This window comes from Populus euphratica, unplaced genomic scaffold, assembly GCF_000495115.2.
Source record: "Populus euphratica unplaced genomic scaffold, PopEup_1.0 scaffold158.1, whole genome shotgun sequence".
NCBI classification, from domain to species: Eukaryota; Viridiplantae; Streptophyta; class Magnoliopsida; order Malpighiales; family Salicaceae; genus Populus; species Populus euphratica.
Window position 1 is genome coordinate 229,224 of NW_011499913.1, and position 21,766 is coordinate 250,989.

Consider the following 21,766-nt stretch of genomic DNA (forward strand, 5'->3'; position numbering starts at 1 on the left):
TATTAAAACTTTTCCATCAAATTAATATTACAACTTTTCTAAAAATTAGAAAAGAATTGAAACTTAGTATTTCATTAAACAGTTTGTCTCAATGCAACTTTAATTTTATAATTCCTATCAACACATCTCCCATAAATTGAAGAATGTTCTTCTACCACAAAAAAAAAAAAATCAGTTCCAAAAGTTATTTCTTAAATATGATAAATGCACGCTATGAGAGTATCATGTTAGCAAAAAAATTAAAAATTATTTTTTATTTAAAATAATTTTTTTATATTTTTAAATTATTTTAATATATTGATATTAAAATTATTTTTTTAATAATAATAAAATTATTTTTTAATATATTTCTAAACAAAAAATAATTATTAACACAATTCTAAATATGTACTTTATCATCATCAATTTATGTCATTACTAGTATTACTAAACACCTTTCATTACATTTTCAACATCCTCAAAACAAGACTTTGATGTTTTTCAAGTGTTTGAAAATAGAAAATTTATCTAATATTTATTATTTATTGGGTATTTTTGATTATATATATATAAAAGTGAATTTGTTTATTTTGTTAGATTTAAGATTTTTTTGTTAACTCAAGATATGAATGATAATGTTTTTAAATTATAGCAGGTAATTGTAAATTTACAAAATTATAGGATGCAAAATGTATTTTGCTTTTTTAAAAATCTCTTTATACTAAATCCATGTCATTTTCTTATTTTTCAAATCACAAATCTCCCCCAACTTTTCCCTCCTCCCCCATCCCCCCCTCATGGATGGAAAGAAACACCCTCCATTAACTCCATCAGTCACACTCTCTTTCTCTCTGTCTCTCTTTATGTCATAATGCAAGACTTCTTTAGGAGATCATTAGCATTCCGTACACCCCCTCAAGATCATCAAGATCCTGATAATCCCAATCAAGAAAGTAATTACTGCAGTTCAATTAATCCATTAACTTCAACATTAGTTGACAAGTTCAATTCTTGCGTTCGTAAATCAAGGATCTTTAGCAAATCCACTTCATCATCTTCACCTCCAATGCCTCCTCCGATCCGGTACCGTAAAGGGGAGTTGATTGGTTGTGGTGCATTTGGGCATGTTTATATGGGCATGAACTTTGATTCCGGAGAGCTTTTAGCAATAAAGCAGGTTGCTTTTCTCTTGATTCTATCTGGTTTTTGTTTATTTTGAGTTTTCAGTGTGTTTCTAGAAATGGGTTTTGGATAGTTTTTGGTTTTTAGTGTAGGTTTTTGAGTTCTTGATCTTTTAAGTGTGTTTTTGTTGAATTTTGGGTTTTGGGGACCGAATTTTAAATGGGTCTTGTTGATTTAAGATTTAAGGTATGATTTTTTGGGCTATGGGTTGGGGTTTGATGCTGAATTGGGTTTTGGAGACTTTCAAGTTTGATGCTCTTTCTCACTGATTTTGATTTTTAGTATTTGTTTCATAATTCTGGGCCTGGTTTTTCATATTTCTTAATTGGGTAGTGAGTGATTTACAGTTGGGATGGAGTCTGTTACCTATGCAGTATTTTGATTGTTGCTGTTAGTCTCTGTGTTTATGTTCATTTCACTTCCGAGAGTCTTCTTGCAGTTATAAAAAATGTTGGTTTGGGTGTAAATCTGATGCTTTTTTGCTTTGTTTTTTCTTAGGTTTCTATTGCAGCTAATGGAGCTACAAGAGAGAAAGCTCAGGTATGAATCTAAAACAATTACTCGTATGTGGCTCATTTTGATTATTTTAAATTCTCTGAAGAATGGAATCTATTTGATGCATGATCCTCCTCATGAACGATATTATTTCTTTAGCATGGCAGTATTTAAGATTAGCACACAAGTGGTTAGCTTTAAGTTGTATCAGGAACAAGGGGAGAGGATTATCTCCTCTTCTTTGTATACTGAAGGATTGTTTTCCTGTCTTATGCTGTTTTCTTTGGCTATGAAGAATTAACGTGTTTGCTAGGTTTCTGAAAACCAGAAAATTACATCAACCAGCATATAATATGATGTCTTGCCTACCTGAGTGAGGGAGCTTTAATTTGGCCAATTTTCATGCACTTGGGAACCTAAAGATTCTGAGTCAGTCATCTATAATATGAAGTTCATAATTCCAGAATCATGCAGAAACGTTGTAATTATGGTAGTTATTGTAATAGGCTTTCTCTCAACGTTGATTTTAGAAATTATTATCTGAATTCACTTGATTGTTGCTATAAGTAGGCTCACATCAGAGAGCTTGAGGAAGAAGTGAGGCTTCTACAGAATCTCTCCCATCCCAACATTGTTGTGAGTATTGAGACTGATCTTCTGTTTATCATTTGAATTGATGAAGTCTACCATAGTTCTGACTTTGCAAGTTATTCTTATCCTCAGAGATATTTGGGTGTAGTTCAGGAGGAGGAAACCATAAATATTCTGCTTGAATTTGTCCCAGGCGGATCAATATCATCTCTTTTGGGGAAATTTGGACCCTTCCCTGAGCCAGTAAGTCTTTGACTCTTTGCCAATTGAGCTTGTTCATATCAGGTGACTCAGGGCGAATCATGTGTGCTAACTTGAACAGGTTATAAGAACCTACACCAAGCAATTATTGCTGGGGTTGGAGTATTTACACAACAATGGAATTATGCACAGGGACATTAAGGTAGCTTTGAATTTTTAATTTCCTTCCCCTGATACATGTGAGGAAAGGTCTTTAGCCTTTTTCTCATTTTTATTTATGAACAATGACATGTCTTCTTCATCTTCTCCCAGGGGGCAAACATTCTTGTAGATAATAAAGGATGCATCAAACTTGCAGATTTTGGTGCATCAAAACAGGTCGTGGAGTTGGTATGCACATGTCTGGCCTGCTGCATACTACACCTACCTTGTTCTCTATGCTGTAGGAAGTATTTCTAAATATCACTTCTGATATGTGTGACCCTTGTCACTGCAGGCTACTGTTTCAGGGGCCAAATCTATGAAGGGCACACCATACTGGATGGCTCCTGAAGTCATTCTGCAGACGGGACATAGCTTGTAAGGACAACTAAGTACCATTTATTTCTCGTGTCCATTCTACTACATGAGAAACAGAAAATAAGTAGTGTGAGTTATAAGGACTGGGAAAAAATGAGGCATGAAGAAAGGTGTGACTAGGAAGGCAAAGTGCCATACATGGCTATCACCATAGAAGAAGACAGATGTTTTTTAAAATAAAAGAATCCCGAGGCTTCCTGGGGTTTAATTCAAATTAGAAGGTCCAACAAAATTGTCTTGGAATTGCCTTCCATGTTGCCATAAAATAAGTTCTATTTGACATTAAATAGTGTGGCTTAAATTTTAAAAGATGTAGTTGCAGATCTTATGTTCTTGATCTCTGTGATCCGTTTCATACAGAAGCTTGTATAGCTAATTTTTCAGCCATGTGTGCCATACACAAAAACTTACATGGTTTATATGGGAGCTTTGGAGAATTTAAATGAAGTCATGGTATTTGAATTTTACTTTAGTATTTTCTGGTCTGTGCATAATGTATCTAATTGCTTCTTCATCTATAAGTGACATGATCAAAGTGGCAGTTTTTTCTTCATCGCTTAAATTAACAGAACTGAACCTTACTGATATTCTATAAAACAATTCCCTAGCTCTGCTGATATATGGAGTGTTGGATGCACAGTCATTGAGATGGCCACTGGAAAGCCTCCTTGGAGCCAACAATATCAAGAGGTACCTAATTTTCTAGCTTTTGAACAAGTGCTCGCGTGCAGACACACAGTATTCCATGAGGTGCTTTCCAATATATTGTAATTACCAACATTTCTGTTAGGTTGCGGCACTCTTTTATATAGGGTCGACAAAGTCTCATCCAGAAATCCCCAATCATCTCATTCCAGAGGCCAAAGATTTTCTGCTCAAGTGCTTGCACAAGTAAGTTTCCTTTTCTCTTCTTCTTTGAACAATATCAATATGCAAATTACAATGGCTTAGATGCTTCATCCTATGGGGTTTAACTCCCTTAATTTGAAATACTTTGGTAGTGCTGTGGTAGTTTATAAGTTCAAATCCTATCAAAAAAAATTATAGGTTGCATTCTTACTTCCAAATAATTAAGTTTAACGTTCAACCCTCAGATACAATTAGTAAGCCCACTAATTTCGTTTTCCTCCTGAACATGGTTGGCACATGTAATTTCTAATGCAGGGAACCAGATATGAGGCCAGAGGCATCTAAATTGCTGCAGGTGATTTTAATGTTCTTAGCCTTTTGTTTATTTGAGCACATTGTAGGTAGTGGCATATTTTTTGTTCTAATACAGATTTTTTATTGATGGTTAATATTTAACAACATTTCAAACTGTCATTAAATGCAGCATCCATTTGTTACTGGGGAGATTGGCATATCTGATCATGTTATGGTCGGTATAGTTGGACCTGATTCTGTACTCTGATTTTCATGCATCCTCTCATTCCATGTTTTTAATCGAAGACTATTTCCTTCAGGAACTTTCTGGAATTCCTTTGCAGTCATATACCACTCACCCTGAAACCATGCAAGTACCTTTCTATATTTTACCTTTCCGTATTAACACATTGTACGTGCTTTACTTGTAGATGTTTCTAAAAGTAATAAAAATTTTGTTGCCAGTCAAATGCCATCTGCCTATGACACAATGGATGTCTGTAATTCGGGTAGTCTGAACTGCTCAATGGATCCTGAGAAACTGTCTGAAAGTAAGGGTGCATTGGAAACACAAAACAGTGATGACGACATGTGTCAGATTGACAATGATTTTTCTGTAAGTGAAGTAAAGCTCGGTCCTCTGTTGACTTCTAATGACTTCAATAAGGTGAGCAACTGCTTTGACATCATTATCATTGCTGGTGTAGCTTTTTAATCATTCAACAGCTTCAAAGTTATATAGTTTATTGGAAACTGTGCCTTGTTTAGAGTTCTGATCCCAAATGTGAGCTCTCTGGAGATTGGAGGTGCAAATATGATGAGAATCCAAAACTAGAACAAGCAGGCAAAAAATCAGACGCCGGTCAACCAGTTCAGGGGGGCAAAAATGCTTCATCTTACTGTGGGGCATCGCTTTCTGAGGATAATGATGCACTTACTGAGTCAAAAATTAGAGCTTTTCTTGCTGAAAAGGTTCTGCTGCTTATCTTTAATATTGAAGATTAGCCATTTCCTTGTGCTGTTTTAGATCTGGATTCACTGCATCATAATATTTAGCTTCAATTTGATTTCTCAGGCTTTGGAACTGAGGAAACTGCAAACACCTTTATATGAAGAGTTCTACAACAATTTGAATGCGCCAAGCTCTCCAAGTTTTGGTGGAAGTTCACGTGATGAAACTCCTCCAAATTACTTGAAATTACCTCCTAAAAGCAGGTCACCCAGTCAAGTCCCTGTTGGAAGCCCATCTACATCAACTGATGCTGTTAGCACCAGAAGTCCTGGGAGCAATAAACGTGCATCTAATGTTGGCAATGCAAGCGATCAAGCTTCCGAGGACAATTCACCCCCTTGGAGCAATGATCGGAAAGGGCTTCCACTTGATGATCAACCAGAAACAGTTTATCCAAGGTTAGCCCATAGATTGCATCCTTAGAGCTTCCGTGATTCTCTTCCAGGTGTGAAATAATCTGAACTATGATGATTTACTATTCACAGTGTGAGACAAAGGAAGTGGAAAGAAGAGCTTGACCAAGAGCTCGAGAGCAAGAGAGGTGTAGTTTTCTTCTTGTTCCCCATCTATTTAAATATCAATTAATTAACAGTGTTCCCACATTTGTCAACTCCAATGCTTTTACCGTTTCATGTACGTACTTGCAAGTGATACTGTTTGGAAAATCATCAGCACTGCAGTCACCACTGCCTGAATTTTCATCATCCATCAACTGTTTGGATTAGCTTATCAAGTGTTTTCTATGCTGTCTAAAAGCTAGTGTGGAAAGGCAAGATACACATTAAATCATCTTGTTATCTTGTTGGAGATAAAGTACAACTGATTATATTGCCCCCCCTCTTCCAAACCAATAGAAAAAACATGGTAGATTTTGCAATCACTCATGACATCAATGATTTTAGATATTATTGCATAACTCTGAAAACTATGTTTGCAGAGATGATACGCCATGCAGGCTCAGGAAGTAAAACATCATCTCCAAGGGATCGAGCATCAGGTCGGCAGCGAGAGCGGACAAGATTTGCATCTCCAGGCAAATGAATGCAAGGCTTGGAGTGTCATCAGGATTGGTAAGAATGTGGCCCAGTGTGGATGGTTTGCCCGATATGTGTGGATATTGCAGCAATTTTCTCATTGTTCAGCCTGAATGGCGTTTGTTATGTTGTACCGTATAGAAAAAGGAGCGGAAGTGTTATCATATTTGTTTCTCCTAGTTTTTGAGGAGGGGTGGAGAGAATTATACATGTCTCTCAGGTTTGTAACATCAATGTACAAAAAATCATACTGAGTATTCATAAGCGTCTGAAATTTTTGTCCACATTCTTCTAGGTTTCGTGTGTAGCTCTTTTTTTTTTCTTCTAGCTTTCGTGTGTAGCTCTTTTGAATCTTGATCTTGCAACATTTCATTATTTATGAAGCTTCATGCATTTGACAACTGCAATTCTATCTGGGATGGAATCTACCCATGCATGTGCAGAGTGGTTTCCCGTCTGTGTTTCTTTCAAAATGAAGCAGTCCTTATCAGGTGAATGATCTATCTCTATCAATATGTGAGTGACAAGTAAACTTAGAATTAGAGTATACTATCCCTTAGTCCCTGGATTTTGATCCTTATTATCGGTTAGTCTTTTATGTTTGAAAAACCCGTGATTTAGTCCCTTCACTCTAGTTGACCGCTTGTCAAATAAAAATATAATCACAAATGATTTTCTCTAATTTCCTGACTGGTTCAGGATCAAGGGTCCCTGCTCGGATGTGATTCCAAGTTTCCTGAAGCGCTTCTATTTGCTCCTGTGAAAGATCTGATTTATTAGAGAACTTCAGTTCCTTAATTGTCTTAATTTCCTGTAAGGGCAAACCTAGGTTTCTCCAGATAACCTAGATCATAAGTCTGATTTTCTCGAGCTTCCTTTTCCTCCGGACGAAGGGATACAGCTCTTTCATCCTCCTCATTGGTGGAATTTAGTTTGATCCAGTTGATGCTTGATTCTAACGGGATCTTCATTGCATCGGCTCGTCTGCTAATAATCCTTAGCTCAGCTGGATTGTTTGGATCCAACAATTCAGGGTTCTGGGCTTTCTTTTGGATTTTAGGTGCGGGTTTTAATTGGTTAACTACAGCAGTTGGCTGCAGTTGGGTATTTTTACTGGACTACCGAGTTCTAACACCCTCCTGGCAACAACGGCTTTACCATCTGCTACTTTTCACCTGGGTCCAGCTCTTAGCTTCTTACAGCTTCCTACAAGCTAATGCTGCCTATGCTCATTCTTGATTACCTAGCAGACCTTATTGATGAATCTTTTCACACGGGGAAAAAGGATACCTTCAGAAACTCATGTTCATCTTTCAGTGTAACTCCAGTGTAAGAAGAACGATGATCTACATGAATAACATCGGTTCTATTTCTTATAAATATAAATTGTACATAACAGGCGGCTTACTATGTCCCTAATGGCGACTTAGGGATTTATCCTAACAGAACTGTATACAAGCTATCAGCAAAGTAGAAGAAAAACAGGATAGTAATATCTAGAGAAGTTGAAGTTGAAGAAGTGAAAAGACAGGCGCTCCCTCCCTGCTTAGAGGCCTAGAATGGCCGCCTTACACAAGATTTCTACAGAGAAGAGAAAACGAAACCGCGTCCGGGTACACATTCTGAGCCCCGTTGCCAACTTGTTTCCACATGCCTCTGTCTTTGGAATCTTTTCTTTTATTAAGGTAGAGTTTATCATTGCCATTTAACTGTTTTTTTTTTTTTAATATTTTTTAATTTCAAATTATTTTTTCTGTTTTTTATTATTTTAATATATTGATATAAAAAATAATTTTTTTAAAATAATCTTTTAATATATTTTTACATAAAAAATACTATATAAAAAAAAAAATCTATATTACATTTCTAAAGAAGCCCTAAAGCCTGGCGGAATTGCTTTTGGCGATAGAACCTTTGTTTTATTCCTTCGTGAGAGACAACGTCACCTTTTTTTCATGTTTTAATATAATTAAAAAATAAAACTTCTTTTAATTAAAAAAAATAAAATAAATCTCTCTTTTCAACGTGCTATTTCAATCCTTATCTTAACATGCATTGTGATAATAGTCAATTTTTATTCTTATCCTTGGTATTCTTTTCATAACCATTTGGTGCGCACACTAGATAAATGGCCCTTATCTGTTAATGATTGTTCTTTCTTGGAAAGAACTTTCTGCGTATTTGCTTGGCAGTCCAGGGCGGGAAAAATCCGTGGCTCCTTGCCATTTTCGGATTACTAGGAAGATATAGTCTCCTCTAAGCTAGTCCAAATCCTCAGTTTCTGTTGAGTCGACCCTGCTCTGAAGAACAAAGGTATTATTAGCTCAACAGAAACTGAGCTAAAATGTAAAGAATTCGTAACATTGAAAGCCAAGGAAGCAGTTTTTATTATACAACGAGAATCCATGATCAAATTCCTCAAGAATCAACAATGTTAACCAACAATTCAAACTTGTTGGGAATGTAAAAGAATCAACTATGGACAGTGATAAAGTATCTCGATCAGCAAACAAATCAACAAACCAAAGGAAAACACAACTCAAATTCTCCCCAGTGAGAACCGTCTAGGTGCTATTGGACGCTGTTTCAGTCCACTCATTAGCACATCACTCTTTTGCACAATTTTTCTGCCTTTCAATGGGGACATCAATTTGTGGGCCAACCTTGAAGGCGAAAATGATCGACGAAATTTCGATGCAGTTGACGACTTTGGTGATTTCTTGCTCAAGTTTGTAGGTCTTGTAGGTGAGAGAGAAAGAACTGGTGGGTTCTTGATCTTTACTTGAAATTTTGAACCTGATGGAGGGGACTTGATCAAGAACTTATGTGGGGTTGTCTGCTTTTTGTTTCTTGCAATCACTGGAGACCTTGTCTTGCAAAACTTCTGCTGCTGTGTAGAATCTGTAGAAAGGAACAGAGGGTTTGGAAACAATACTGTCTTTTTAACCCATGGCCTATTCCTAGGAGAAACTCTATTCGCCAAATACCGAGCATTTTCTTTATCCATTTCTCTCTTCTTTGGAGGTGAAACCTTGAAGTTAATTCGTGATCGAGCTCTTTGAAGAGTTGGAGAGCCGAATTCTGATCGAATTGACTGCAGTTTAGTTTGCTTTTCCTTCTTCCTTTTGGATTTGAGTTCAGTGTCTTCAGGGTGGTGAGGCCTTTGTTTTCTCTGTTGGGTCAATGGAGTTTTGGGGTCTTCAAGTGTGAGTTTCTTGGTTTTGCAACAAACAGCTGCCACAATTTCTCTCGCAAATTGGCTTGCCTGTAGAATCTCTCCCATTGTCTCACCCACTAGCATTGCTGGCAATGACATTCGCCTCCATTCTCCTGCATTAAACGTTCAAGTCATTTAAATTATTCGATCAATGACTGTTCGGTTCTTCAAATTTTCAATAGCAGATTCTCATTTATCAACAACCAAGAAAAGAAAGGCCTTGTTAATAATTGAAATCAAACGAGAAAGAGAGATACCTATTGAAGTTGCTGGCAGCTTGCCCACTGGAGATTTCTTAGGAGCACCATTCTTGATCCTTCAAATTGGTAAAAACACAATACAAAATTTTTAGCAAATCTCCATAGAGATAGTCAAGGAACATCAAAAGTTCAAATTTTTATCACAGCCCAATTTCTAATTTACCTTAAAGATTCTTGCTTGCACCTAAGACTAGTTCTTAGATACCCCCTGGTACTTCTAGGACTGAGACTAACCCCAGCTATCACCTTATTCCCACCTGCCGCTGTGTACTGAAGCTCTTGCAATCTAGCCATGCATCTGTCCACCTTCACAGAATTTACAAAGCAAACCCATTATTCTAGTGTAACAGAAACATACATAATAAAAAAAGTTGTACTTGGTCGCTAGGAAAAAAAAACGAACTTTAGGACTGAAAATGACTGAAAGTCAGAAAAATTTCCTATAATCAAATGGATTCAAGCAAATGGTCCAAATCTGAAGACACAAAAGTCAAACTTATAGAAAATCAAAGACCCGAATTTGAAGATTTTCTTTCTTCCTCACCATTTTTCTCAGGCAAAAACAAAAGGGAGAGAGATCGGTGGGTTTGTTCGATATTTTGAGCTAAGAAATATGTACCTTCTTTAAAGTTTCTCTGATTAAAACTGGGTCGAGAGGAACCACCATCTTCCTCTGCTTTGGTGGGGTTCTTGCAACCATGATTGGCTAACAAATCACACAAAAGTAAGTAACAAAAAACAACTCCGAAGTGGGTCTCAAAGCTCTCCCTCTAAATTCCCATTGAACCAGAGACTTCAAAGATGGGTCAGTTACAAATTTTGTGTGTCCCTCTTGAAGTGATCGCTTCTTTTTTGCTTTGTACTCCCTCACTTAGTTCTGTCTTTGAGGTTGAGAGAACAAAACTGGAAGACCTTAGGGCTTAGGGTAACGGATCTTTTTGTCCCCCAACGGTCTAATCCATCCTCAAAATAACGTTGCTAACGGCTACTTTTGCTCCCATTTTAAAATGACAAAGGGGTGTATAATTAACATTTATTTACTAATAAATATTATTGATTTATTTGTTTACTTTTTAATTTTAATAATCATGATGCTGGTAAAAGCTTAACACAATCCAGACCAATAAATTTTATTAAATTCTTAAAAGTTTATAAGATTTTTTTTAAAATATTATCAACAATACTTGGTGGGAATAGTAATTTCATATGATCTAATTAATATTCAATGCCACCCTGGTTTGATTGTCCTCAAAACAAAGTTAGCTAAAACCCAATCTTTTTTTTTTAAAAAAAAAAAACTGGAGTTGGAGATATTATTAGTTTTTACTATTTGTTTATTATTCTTTGATTCATCCCTACCAGATTTGTTTTATACACACACCTATTAAATAAAAAATTATCTTCTCCCAACTCAATTAAAAAAATCATAATTAATATAAATGTTGTGAGGTCAGAAAATAAATATAAAAAAATATAACTCTGATTTAATAAATTTTTATTTTTATTATTGTATTTATAATTTTTCTCAAAATCTTATAATTAATCTAAATATTGCTTCCATGTTTTTTAAAAATTAAAAATAAAAGTTACATGGTCAATTTCATATTTATGGAAGACTTTCTAGAAAGTGCTAAAGAAATAAAGCTTTTTGAGAAAAAGAATAAAGTATAAATCCATTGGTCAAAAAGTCGTACATTTGTTTTAAAGGCCGAAAGCCCATATCTCAAATCAAAATTCTGAGCCTCAAAAATCCGATTTTTATTGGCCCGAGGAAGAAAACCCGTTTCTATGTGGGTGCCATTTCGGATATTTAAAATCAGTAAAAACAATCAATGGAACCCTAAAAATCCCAACTTCACACAGCCAGACAGCAGCTCCGCTTGTCCACTCTCCAGTTCCTAGTAAGTTCAATCGAAATATCTCTAGTTACCTTATATTCATGCTTGTTTGATCTCTAGCCATCAAAGCTTTTTGGATTTATTTTTTTTAATATGAAGCTGGTAGATTGTTTTTCTTACGAACCCTTATAAGCTTAGTTTTGGTTCTAGTATTACCTATGTAGAAGAGTTGTTATTTGAGTGAATTCAAAAGGAAGTCTTTGATGGCTAGAGAAAATTGAAGACAGAGGAGCAGATTGCAAATTGACATTACTTATTGTTAGTTTTATGAGTTCAGTTTTTAGGATAGAATAAGAGATGATTAACTATGTTCTGTTTATGTATGATTGCTTTGATGTATGATTAGTAGGGTGTCTTTTGGTTTGTTTGTTAATGTTTTGTGTTATTCCTTGCTGGAAACTAACTCAAAATTCTGGTTATGAAATAGGAGCTGTTGGGCTGTTTTACTGATGGCAGAGGAGATAGAAGCCGAAGCCATTGAGACCAACCTGGAGAGAGCTGATACAGCTACTGAGGAAATGGATATGGTGGAGGATGTGGCAGCAAATGGTGCTAAGCGAGCTAGAGAGGGAGAAGAGGAGGATAATGAGGATGTAGCAAAGAAGCAGAAGGTGGATAAATCTGTGGAGGAGGAGCGACTGGAGAAGCTTGAAGGAGAGGGGACAGGAGAGGGAGAGGAGAAGAAAGAGGAGGAGCAACCGGAGAAGCTTGAAGGAGAGGGGACAGGAGAGGGAGAGGAGAAGAAAGAGGAGGAGCAACCAGGTCCGGTCAGCTTAGGTCCTAAGAGTTTTGCGTCAGCAGTGGAGATGTTTGATTATTTCTACGAGGGGACAGGAGAGGGAGAGGAGAAGAAAGAGAAGGAGAATTCAGGTCCGGTCAGCTTAGGTCCTAAGAGTTTTGCGTCAGCAGTGGAGATGTTTGATTATTTCTACAATTTGCTCCATTACTGGCCTCCAAATCTTAATGTTAACAAGTATGAACAAATGGTGCTACTGGAGTTGCTTAAGAGAGGTCATACAGAGCCTGACAAAAAGATTGGTGGGGGGATCCAAACTTTCCAAGTTCGGTTTCATCCAATGTTCAAGAGTCGGTGCTTCTTCCTAATTAGGGATGATGAGTCTGTGGATGATTTCAGCTTTCGGAAGTGTGTGGATCACATACTTCCACTGCCTGAGGACATGAAAATAAAATCTGACAACTTTCTAGGTGGAGGTAAAGGTCATGGAGGGAAAGGTGGTCATGGTGGAAGAGGTGGAAGAGGTCGTGGCCGTGGTTATGGAAGGGGTGGTAGATCAAGGAACTGAATCATAGAAGACAAATGAGGATTGCATATTTTTCTTCTGTATTGTCTAGCTAAGTCTCTCTTATATCCAAGTTTTGACTCTTAAATGCTTAAATTTTGAAGGCTCTATGCTTGGTTTTGGAGATCATCAGTTTTTTCTGTTTCAATCTATTTCTTGTCCAAGTTTTGAGCTGTTTCTTTTTGGTGCCCAGTATAAATTCACGAGTCCTATAATTTTCAGTGCCAAATATAAATCCACGAAGCATGTTTTTTGAGAGGCAGCTGAAAGGTAAATTATTTTGTTAAATACTCAATTTAATACATCTTAATCTCAATAAATAGTGTAATAAACATTAATTCTCAATTTATCAAATTGTTCTTGGTCTGCATACTTGGTCTAGCTAAGTCTCTCCCCATCTTGTTCTGCAATTTCATCAGTTCCATCCGGTTGGCCATGAGACCCAGTATCCTTCGTGTCAGGCTACAGAAAATAATTTTGAAAAACCTCTTGCATATTTTTTTTATTTATTTTGCTGTTGCATTCTTTTAACCATTATGTAAGTTTGAAATTTCTGATGGGAAAGAATTTGCATGCTACCTTTTCCATGATCAAGTTTAAGATCCTTTTATCTTCGTCATAAACATACCAGCAACGAATGAAATCACCAACATGAAAGTCGTTACTTCCGACTAAAATTCTGACTCGTACTCAATGTCAATATAGATAACTGGGCATGAACTGCAATGGAGCCACTAAAGCAGGTGTACAAGCTTATGACCTTCTCCACTCTTATCTTTCAACTCGTGTAAAAGGGTTTTTGAACAGGTTTTTCCTACATATACTAAACCAGGCAATAGAGCATGCGTAATTATACTGTTGTAGATGTTACTGTTCAAGACACGAAAATAAAATAAAAAATAATACACATGAAGAGGTATAAATTTAATGAGTAATTGCATGGGATGAAAGAGGTTGCATTTTAAAATATTTTTAGCTAAAAATATTATTTTTTAAAACGATTCAAAAACAATTTTAAGTATAGAAATTATTTTATATGGTTCAAAAAGTTTTAAAAAATAATTGAAGTATAGTTACAAAAATTTAACTAAATAATCATCCCACCAAGATCCAATGACCATCACTGCTGGCCTGCAGCAATGTTTTCACCAGCTACAGATTGTTGTCCCATATCTCCACCAGTCCCATACTGTTAGGAACAAAGTGATAGGCACAAAAAGTGAAAGGCTGCAATGTTAAGTGTTTGTACTATTTCTCTACCCAGCAACAGGAATGAATTATATCACCGACATATTAAACTGTTTCTCTTGACAAGACCTGGTTTAGCCTCAAATCTATAGCATAGCTACTCCTATTATTGCTGTGAAACTACAAGTAATGCTATTGATTCTTTTATGGATAGTTTGCTGATGATGTTTGGTACTGAATCTTGCCTTGGATATGCCATCCTTTATTAATATGTATTGAAATTTAAAAAATTATTTTAAAAGATTTTTTTATTCAAGTTAAAATATTTAAAACAAACCATGCAAGACTAGCCAAGTTAAAATATATTATTAATATGTTCACTTCAAACCATCTAATTTCTACTAAAGACTCCCTGACACATAATGCATGACAAACCATGCAATAGTCAAAAAGCCAACACCATCACCCACAAAAGGTAACAGAGAAGTTTTAAGTCCACCATAAATATTATGCACGCATATGAAAGGAAAAATGGACCTCTATGCTGTTGGAGAAAAAATTGAGATACAATTAATGTTTAGTACAAATACAACAATATCGAGATTAGTAATATATACAACTGAGATAAATTAAAAAAATAAAATGGATCATTTGCTAAGAAGTATAGACCTCTGCCAGTCATTAGTTTTCTTCTCTCTTTTTTCCCTCTTTATTACCAACAACTCTACCAGGCTAATAAAATATCTTATAGCAGGTGACCCGCCATATCTCACTTACAGGCTAAAGCAGCGTTCATGGCATTATCCATGGGGGATGGAGGAGCTAGTGCCAGTCAGCGAATACATAAAAAAGCAGCACTAGCACATTTGAAGATGCTCACATTTTCCACAACTTTCTTTCAGCCAGTCTCCCCCAGGTAATCAACATGACGATTTGGTTTCAGAACTGCAAGCTATTAGCAGCAAAACTAAGCGTGTTGAGATGTGACACCTGCTTGTCATCTTTAATTCAGATTTACCTAGCTGCAAGCTATTAGCAGGGAAACTAAGCATGTTGAGATGCGACACATGCTTTTCGTCTTCAAAGCAATTTCACTTAACTGCAAGCTATTCAGCAGCGAAACTAAGCATGTGACATATGCTTGTCATCTTTAACTCAGATTTACCTTTCAATAACACGTCGGCTATTTCTAAACTCACACGGATCCATGTCCGTATTGTATTCAATTGATCTTCCTCCTTGCCGTTTTCTAAATCCTTCTTGTTTCGGTCCATTAAAATTCTGTGAACCTGCACCATTCATTTTCCACCCAGAACAGTCAGTGCCCTGAAATCCTCTATTTTTACCATGGGCACCAGGTGATGATCTACCAAAATGATCACCCCAAGACTTTCTTCTATCACCCATCTTACCCTTGGATCTCATCTCATTGTCTCTCACAAAGTCATGATCACGACCCCTAAAATGGTTACCTCTTCTACCAGATTCCAATTTGTTACCTCCAGTTCTATTTCTCCAAGAACATCGATGATTGTTATCAGATTCTGAACCAGAAAAGGAAGCATCATTCAAATCAGAATTTCTCTCAAAATTCCTTCTACCTGAACCCTTTCTACTCTGTCTCCTATGGCTCGAGCCAAAATCATCATCCACATCAGAATCAAGTTCATGTTCTTCATCTGACCCAAAACTTAATCCCTTGGAAGGACCTGCTGGAACTCCACTTTTGTTTCTAATACCAGCAACATGACTGGATTTCCATTTTGGATGAACAGAGCGCTCTTCATCTGAATCGATATCCAGTTCATCATCAGAGCCAGAGAAAGCTCTTCTGTGATGCTTGGGCTTTGATGGCTTAACAGAAGGACTTGTCCTGAGTCGTATGCCCAAGTTGTAATCAGAACCTCCATCTCCTTCCAAATCAGAAATCCCTTGGTCAGAAAAATTGTTTCGAGAAGCCTTCCGTGCAGGTTTATCATTTTGGGTATCTAGTTCATAACTATCAATATCATCTTCATCATCAAAATCATCAAACCCCCTTCCAAATCCATCACGCTCAGGAACAGAATATTCCCTTGAAATTCTTCTGGGTTCACTGAAATCATCTGTATTCTGTCCAGAATTTCCTTCCTGAGCTTGAATCCCCAGAGGTAAGTCTTCAACTATAGCTGCAGAATCTGCATGCTCAAAAGCAGCAACATCAGCCCCATCTGACTCATTGTCATCGAAGTCAAAATTACAGGCACTGGAAACTTCTGGGTGGCTGACAATCTTCTCCGACCTTGTTCTGCTACCATGCTGCCTTTCTTCCATTTTATTTTCCATGAATGCATCTGGTGGACGCTTGCAATCACAATGGAAACAAGCCATGTTTCTCCTATAATTTAAGAAGTTACACCTGCCACAGCATAGAGTGTAAAACTTGAAAATTTTACCAACAAACCGCACAAACACAGCATATTTTACAAACAAGCTGCATTGTTCTGAAGTATAGAAATAATATAGAATAAGCAGAACTATAAACGCTACATGATTTGGAAATATGAGGTGAGAGACTGCAAGGTGGAAAAATACACTAGTGATTTGCAGTTGAAGACTTACTCTGGGCATTCCCATTCCCCTGGAAGCAACTGTCTCTTGGGCCGCTTTGCATCACATTGTAAGCACACTGCATTCTTGGCAAAATTCATGAAGTCACATCTGGGAAAATACAGGCACATTCTTAGCAATAAAACACTTAAACTTTAACAATAACTTTACAGTTGAAACAATTAGCTAATGATGGCCTTAAAACACAATTTTAAAACTCATCTTTATGGTTGAGAAAATTAGGTAATTCTGGTTTTAAAACACTTGAACTTGTCATAACAATTTCATTTAACATCTTCCTGGCAAAACTTCCACATGTAATTACAGATATTCCAAGGATGCCCATAGGATTACCTAGGTCAAACCATAAACTGAACCAAAACAAGGAACAAAACAATAATAGGATTACCTAGAGAGCAGCAGAAAAGAAATGGTCCACTAATTTTTCAGAAGTTCCAGAAAAAAACCTATGTGCATCCCTAGATAAGGTATCTGGCAGCCCTTCATTAAGAACAAAAAATAACCAACAGCCCATGAGCAAAGCATAAACTCATAAAGAGGAACATACTTGGGACACAGCCAATCCCCCTTTTTCATATCAATGCCATCACGTCCAACACATTTCCTAGGAGAAGTAGGAGGTTGTTTCACTTTTGTTGGAGGCCTTTTAATCACTGGAGGGGGGAGATTTGGGTCTCTTGGTACTGCACTCAACTTTGCAACCTCATGAAGTAACTTACGAACAACAGTTCTGACAGGTTTTTGCTTCAGAAGAAACCTATTGGTTACTGATCCATTTATGGATTCAAAACCATAAGCTAAAAGAACTCGCATAAGATCAATAGTCCTTGCCTCATCCTCTTTGTTTGTTAGTAGATATCCACTTTCACATGAGCTCCTCAAACGACAGTTACTACAAACCTGAAAAACAAAAAAGCAGTTATGTTTAAAATGGCCATTACTAGGCAATCATAAATTTACCCAACCTGAAAAACAATTGTCTTGATGAATGAGATTCCAAAGGAAAACAAAATAATGAGAGTCGAAGTCATAAGATGCAATTCAAGTAAGAGCCACATGAGATAGTATATCATTTTTGGAAAGTATGAAAAGGTAACTAAAAAGTCTTAAGAAAGTAACACTTACATGCCCTTCATCAAGGTGGACATGCTTCCTCAAAAGCTTTGAAGAGAAAACAACCTTCTTGTTCACGTTTGGGCATCCATAGCCTACTAAAATTTGAATATCCTGTCTTGACAACGACCTGAAATCAATTCTTTCTCGTCACCAGTCACGAAAAATGACCATAGCTGAAATAAGATTATTTGGAATACATCAAGAAAATAAACCTAGACAAAGAATCTTAAAAGTAAAATGTGCATTTTAATAAGAGGCATCACAAAATAAAATACAAATTTAGAACTTATGTTGTTCCATACATCTAGGATTCAGGACACTGTTTACACAAGGAAAACAGAGAATTGAACATATAGCCCAAAAGGCTTATCAGCAAAGATTGAACCATCTATGTATTACACTGGAGAGTGCACAGAGCTAAAAGCAGCTATTTCTTCCATTCCCAATTTCATGAACCTTACTACAGCTGAATTCACCACAGATTCCAAACCTACAAAGTCCAATTCCATTGTTGAATGAGCTAAATACTGGCAGAATTCAGCACAGCCTCAAACCTAAATACTTTATCCATTTTGATAACAGCATTAGAAAACATGAGCATGAAAATCAGAAACCAAACAAAACCTCAAAACATCTAATTAACCACATTTTCCTAATCCTATCAAATTTTATATACATATAATCCATATCCCATAACACTTTAAAAAAAAAAAAACTCATATACATTCCCAGACACACACAAAGAACAAAACAAATAAATGCTCTTTACTTCATTTCAGCAACCAAGTTAGCAACTATTATAACAACAATATGAAATCTACCAACCAAACTCATGGTATCCAACTGATCTTTTCCAAAACTAAGAGTAGCAGTCTGAAAACACTTGAAATCCACAAAATCAACCTCTTAATCATTTCATTATTGTAATAAGCATGCTATATGTATATATAAAAAAATTAATTCGTTGCTACAACTCTCAGATTCAGGAAAACAATGTCACACTTTGTGCTATTTCAATTTGAGAAAACAGAAAAATTGAACAACAAGCCAAAAGCTTAGTTTAGCAAAGAATGTACGGTACTGTGTATATATCAGTAGATTCCTACAGGTTCTATTTTACAGTTCACAAAATCAATTTCAACCATCTTCTCCCATTCGTTCTTCGATGAACTAATCGTAGCAAGAAATATCACAAAGGGAAGCACAGACCACCATCAACTCAAACTTCTAACAAATTATAGCTAACTTGTACTATACTGTCCCACCAATTTGCATTTACAATCAAATATCTCACAAAACTCACAAAAAAATTTCCTCGAAAAAATCGTATACAATTCAACAGACCGAGAAAGGAGCAAACTAAACAACGATTTTTCATTCACTTTCAGCAATCAAGTAACCAACTTTAAAACAACAACATAAATTCCACGAACCTGAAGATATCGAACCGGTCTTTGCCAAAATTAATACAAGCAGTCTGTACAGCCCTGAAATTATTAAAATCAATCCCAACACCATCACCATCACTCTCATTCCCAACCCCAGAAACATCAAGTCCCCAACTTTCTACCATATTGTCCGCAACTTTCCTACTAGGGTCAAAATAATGCTGTTGCACCAACCTCTCCATCAACTCTATCCACTCCGGCCATGGATGCACCAACTCCACTTCCTTCCTCTTCAACTCAACCAAACCAGACTCTTCAAAAACAACAATAGAATCACCATTATCACGGAGCCCAGATTCCAGTTTTTCATCTTGAGAGTCAATCATTTCTGTTTTTTGAGTCCCATCAAGTTCTGGGTTTTGGGCAGCAACTGTTTCTTGTTGCTGTTCTTGTGGGGTGTCTTTGGATTGGCGCCAAGCACGGATTTTTTGGAGGGTTTCGAGCTTTTCAGCGCGTTCACGTTCAGTGGCATCAATTTGATCAAAGACAAAGCTCTTTCGACCAGACAGAGAGCTGGGTTTTGGTTGCTCTGTCAAGGGCTTAGCATTTTTGGTGGTTGAGTAGGGTTTCAGGTAAAGGTTGTTAAAGAGGAGGAGAGATAGTGGTGGGGGTTTAGGGTTTTGGGTAGTGAGAGTTAGGCGTCTTAAGAGGAGGAGAGAGATTGGTGTTTTTGCCATTTTTAGAGGGAGAAAAGGACATTAGTTAGAAGTGAGCAAAAACCTTCATTGGAACTGAGGGTTCTAGTTGGAAGGAGACAACGAGAGAGCAAATCCCTTCAGTTTAGGCCTTAAACCCTTGTAGGTATTGCTTGTTTGGTTGAGCAAGAAAAAGAGAGAGAGGAAAATTGATATGGGAGCCGTAAAGCCCATTTTTATAATGAGCAAATTCTATTTCTGGCCCAGAAGTGCTGGGTTGTAACAGGCCATGGGCCAGGACATGCAAAAGTAGAAATCTCTACGGCCTGTTACCTAAACCTGCTAAAAGATCCGGGTGCAATGCACCTGCTTGGTTTTTCTTTTACCGCGTCAAGTTCAATGGAAGCTAATAGAGGAGAAGAAAAGCAACAACCTGAGCTGCATATGCCACCTGCCTTGGGACCACATCCATGGCTTGTTTGCTTTCACGGAGAGCATGGACAAAGCCAGACTCTGTATAGCATGATAGAAGGTAGTTATGATCAGGTTAAAAACATTCCTCATGAGATGCAAGATATGCAGATAGCCACATGTTCGCACGGCTGGTTAGTTCTAGTTCATAAAAATAGAGATGATTGTTTTCTGTTGAGTTCCATCTCTATGTGAAAGATTCAACTACCGCCGCGAAAATCGAGCTTTCAAGTGTTGTTTACTCGCAATGCCTCCTGATGATCCGAACTGCATAACTGTGTTCTTTGGCATCATTCGAAATCATATCCACTATTTTATGTTTTGTACGCCTGGGGATATTGAATGGACTAAACACGACTTGTTGCTTCCTATTGCTGAGGATGTAGGACTAGCACATACACTATAATGCGTTGGCACTTATAATGGGGAGGTTTACATGTAAACTTCGGAAAATTCTTCTAGTTAAGATTAGCAACTGGGGCATTACGTTTTCGAATTTGGAAGTTGACGGAGAGGATTCTAGTTTGAGAGGCGGATCTTGCTGTGAAGTGTATTTGGTCGAAACTTGTGGCGAGCTCTTTCGTGTTGATCAGTATATAACTCATGAAAAAGCAGTGTTCTCAAGTTGGATTTGGAGAAGAAAACGTGGATCAGGTTAAATAGAATGAAGAATCATGCATTTTTCATAGGTGCCTTCGGTCAGATTGTTTCACCCTCGGTGAAAGACTCAGGAATTCAAGGAAACAAAATCTATTTTACTTTGCCGAAAGATAAGAGTTCCTTACGAGTATGATATTTCAATGGGATGTGTGGAAGCATCTTTACCTTGCTCAAATGTTGAAGTCGACTGCCGACCTCAGCGGATTTTACCCCTTGTTAAGGACAAGTAATTTTTAATCTTGTATTGCTTTACCTTTTTGGATGCTGATGCATCAAAAACTTAGGATTAAATGTCCCATGTTTTTCCATGGTTCAATGTTGAGAGGCATGGTGTTCTAATTTCTACTCACAAAACATTTTGACGAAGTTTAGTTGATTGTTCATATTACTCGGACTTTCACTGTCATGGTTCTACATTACACTCAGGAAGACATTTGCCACTGAAGAAGGAAAAAAACTTTCATTCAATTATGCTATTAGAAACATAATCAGATTCTTTTCGGTTTGCTTAGAGACTCGGTTTTCTGGTTTTGAATTCCATGTCAGACAGCAAGCTAGTTAAGCATGTCTGCCATTCGTCAGATCAATTTAGCAGAAAACAGACTCTTTGAGGGATGACTTTCATCAATAACAGAAATAGAAGGGAAACAATAACATAGATTATAAGTTGTAATAGGAGGCTCAATCAGCAAGATCTCTCCCTTCCCATTTTTATCTTACTTGGCCTGGCAGGGGAAGGACTGGAA

General features: G+C 36.9%; 4 protein-coding genes across 9 annotated transcripts; 2 read left to right on the forward strand and 2 right to left on the reverse strand.

Annotated features, from left to right (window-relative positions):
* Positions 1-740: 740 nt before the first annotated feature.
* On the forward strand, positions 741-6,510 carry LOC105134173 (mitogen-activated protein kinase kinase kinase 2-like). 2 transcript variants are annotated; one of them, XM_011038484.1, is made up of 17 exons: positions 741-1,156; positions 1,660-1,701; positions 2,227-2,292; positions 2,380-2,490; positions 2,570-2,650; positions 2,761-2,838; positions 2,945-3,027; positions 3,636-3,717; positions 3,818-3,918; positions 4,192-4,231; positions 4,361-4,414; positions 4,491-4,540; positions 4,636-4,837; positions 4,939-5,142; positions 5,246-5,580; positions 5,668-5,723; positions 6,120-6,510. In XM_011038484.1, the coding sequence occupies exons 1-17, from the start codon at positions 851-853 to the stop codon at positions 6,221-6,223; spliced, it is 1,995 nt and encodes a 664-aa protein (XP_011036786.1). In that variant the 5' UTR covers positions 741-850; the 3' UTR covers positions 6,224-6,510. The 2 variants fall into 2 exon arrangements, with proteins under 2 accessions (XP_011036786.1, XP_011036788.1); XM_011038486.1 differs by having other exon boundaries at positions 4,361-4,405.
* A 2,060-nt stretch (positions 6,511-8,570) lies between these two features.
* LOC105134174 (microtubule-binding protein TANGLED-like) lies at positions 8,571-10,626 on the reverse strand. Its single transcript, XM_011038487.1, has 4 exons — positions 10,313-10,626; positions 9,857-9,999; positions 9,691-9,749; positions 8,571-9,546 (listed from the first exon to the last, which is right to left on the reverse strand). The coding sequence occupies exons 1-4, from the start codon at positions 10,391-10,393 to the stop codon at positions 8,756-8,758; spliced, it is 1,074 nt and encodes a 357-aa protein (XP_011036789.1). The 5' UTR covers positions 10,394-10,626; the 3' UTR covers positions 8,571-8,755.
* Positions 10,627-11,489: 863 nt separating this feature from the next.
* LOC105134176 (protein DCL, chloroplastic-like) lies at positions 11,490-15,100 on the forward strand. Of its 4 annotated transcripts, none has more exons than XM_011038490.1 (4): positions 11,490-11,594; positions 12,019-12,317; positions 12,426-13,162; positions 14,835-15,100. In XM_011038490.1, exons 2-3 carry the CDS (start codon positions 12,041-12,043, stop codon positions 12,893-12,895), a joined length of 747 nt encoding a protein of 248 aa, XP_011036792.1. In that variant the 5' UTR covers positions 11,490-11,594; positions 12,019-12,040; the 3' UTR covers positions 12,896-13,162; positions 14,835-15,100. The 4 variants fall into 4 exon arrangements, with proteins under 4 accessions (XP_011036792.1, XP_011036793.1, XP_011036794.1 ...); XM_011038491.1 differs by having other exon boundaries at positions 12,019-12,310; positions 12,419-13,162; XM_011038492.1 differs by having other exon boundaries at positions 12,019-12,257.
* LOC105134175 (zinc finger (Ran-binding) family protein) lies at positions 14,601-20,194 on the reverse strand. Of its 2 annotated transcripts, XM_011038489.1 has the most exons (6): positions 19,240-20,194; positions 17,816-17,933; positions 17,238-17,590; positions 16,682-16,780; positions 15,246-16,478; positions 14,601-15,098 (listed from the first exon to the last, which is right to left on the reverse strand). In XM_011038489.1, exons 1-6 carry the CDS (start codon positions 19,929-19,931, stop codon positions 15,095-15,097), a joined length of 2,499 nt encoding a protein of 832 aa, XP_011036791.1. In that variant the 5' UTR covers positions 19,932-20,194; the 3' UTR covers positions 14,601-15,094. The 2 variants fall into 2 exon arrangements, with proteins under 2 accessions (XP_011036791.1, XP_011036790.1); XM_011038488.1 differs by having other exon boundaries at positions 14,601-16,478; positions 19,240-20,193.
* Positions 20,195-21,766: the final 1,572 nt, after the last annotated feature.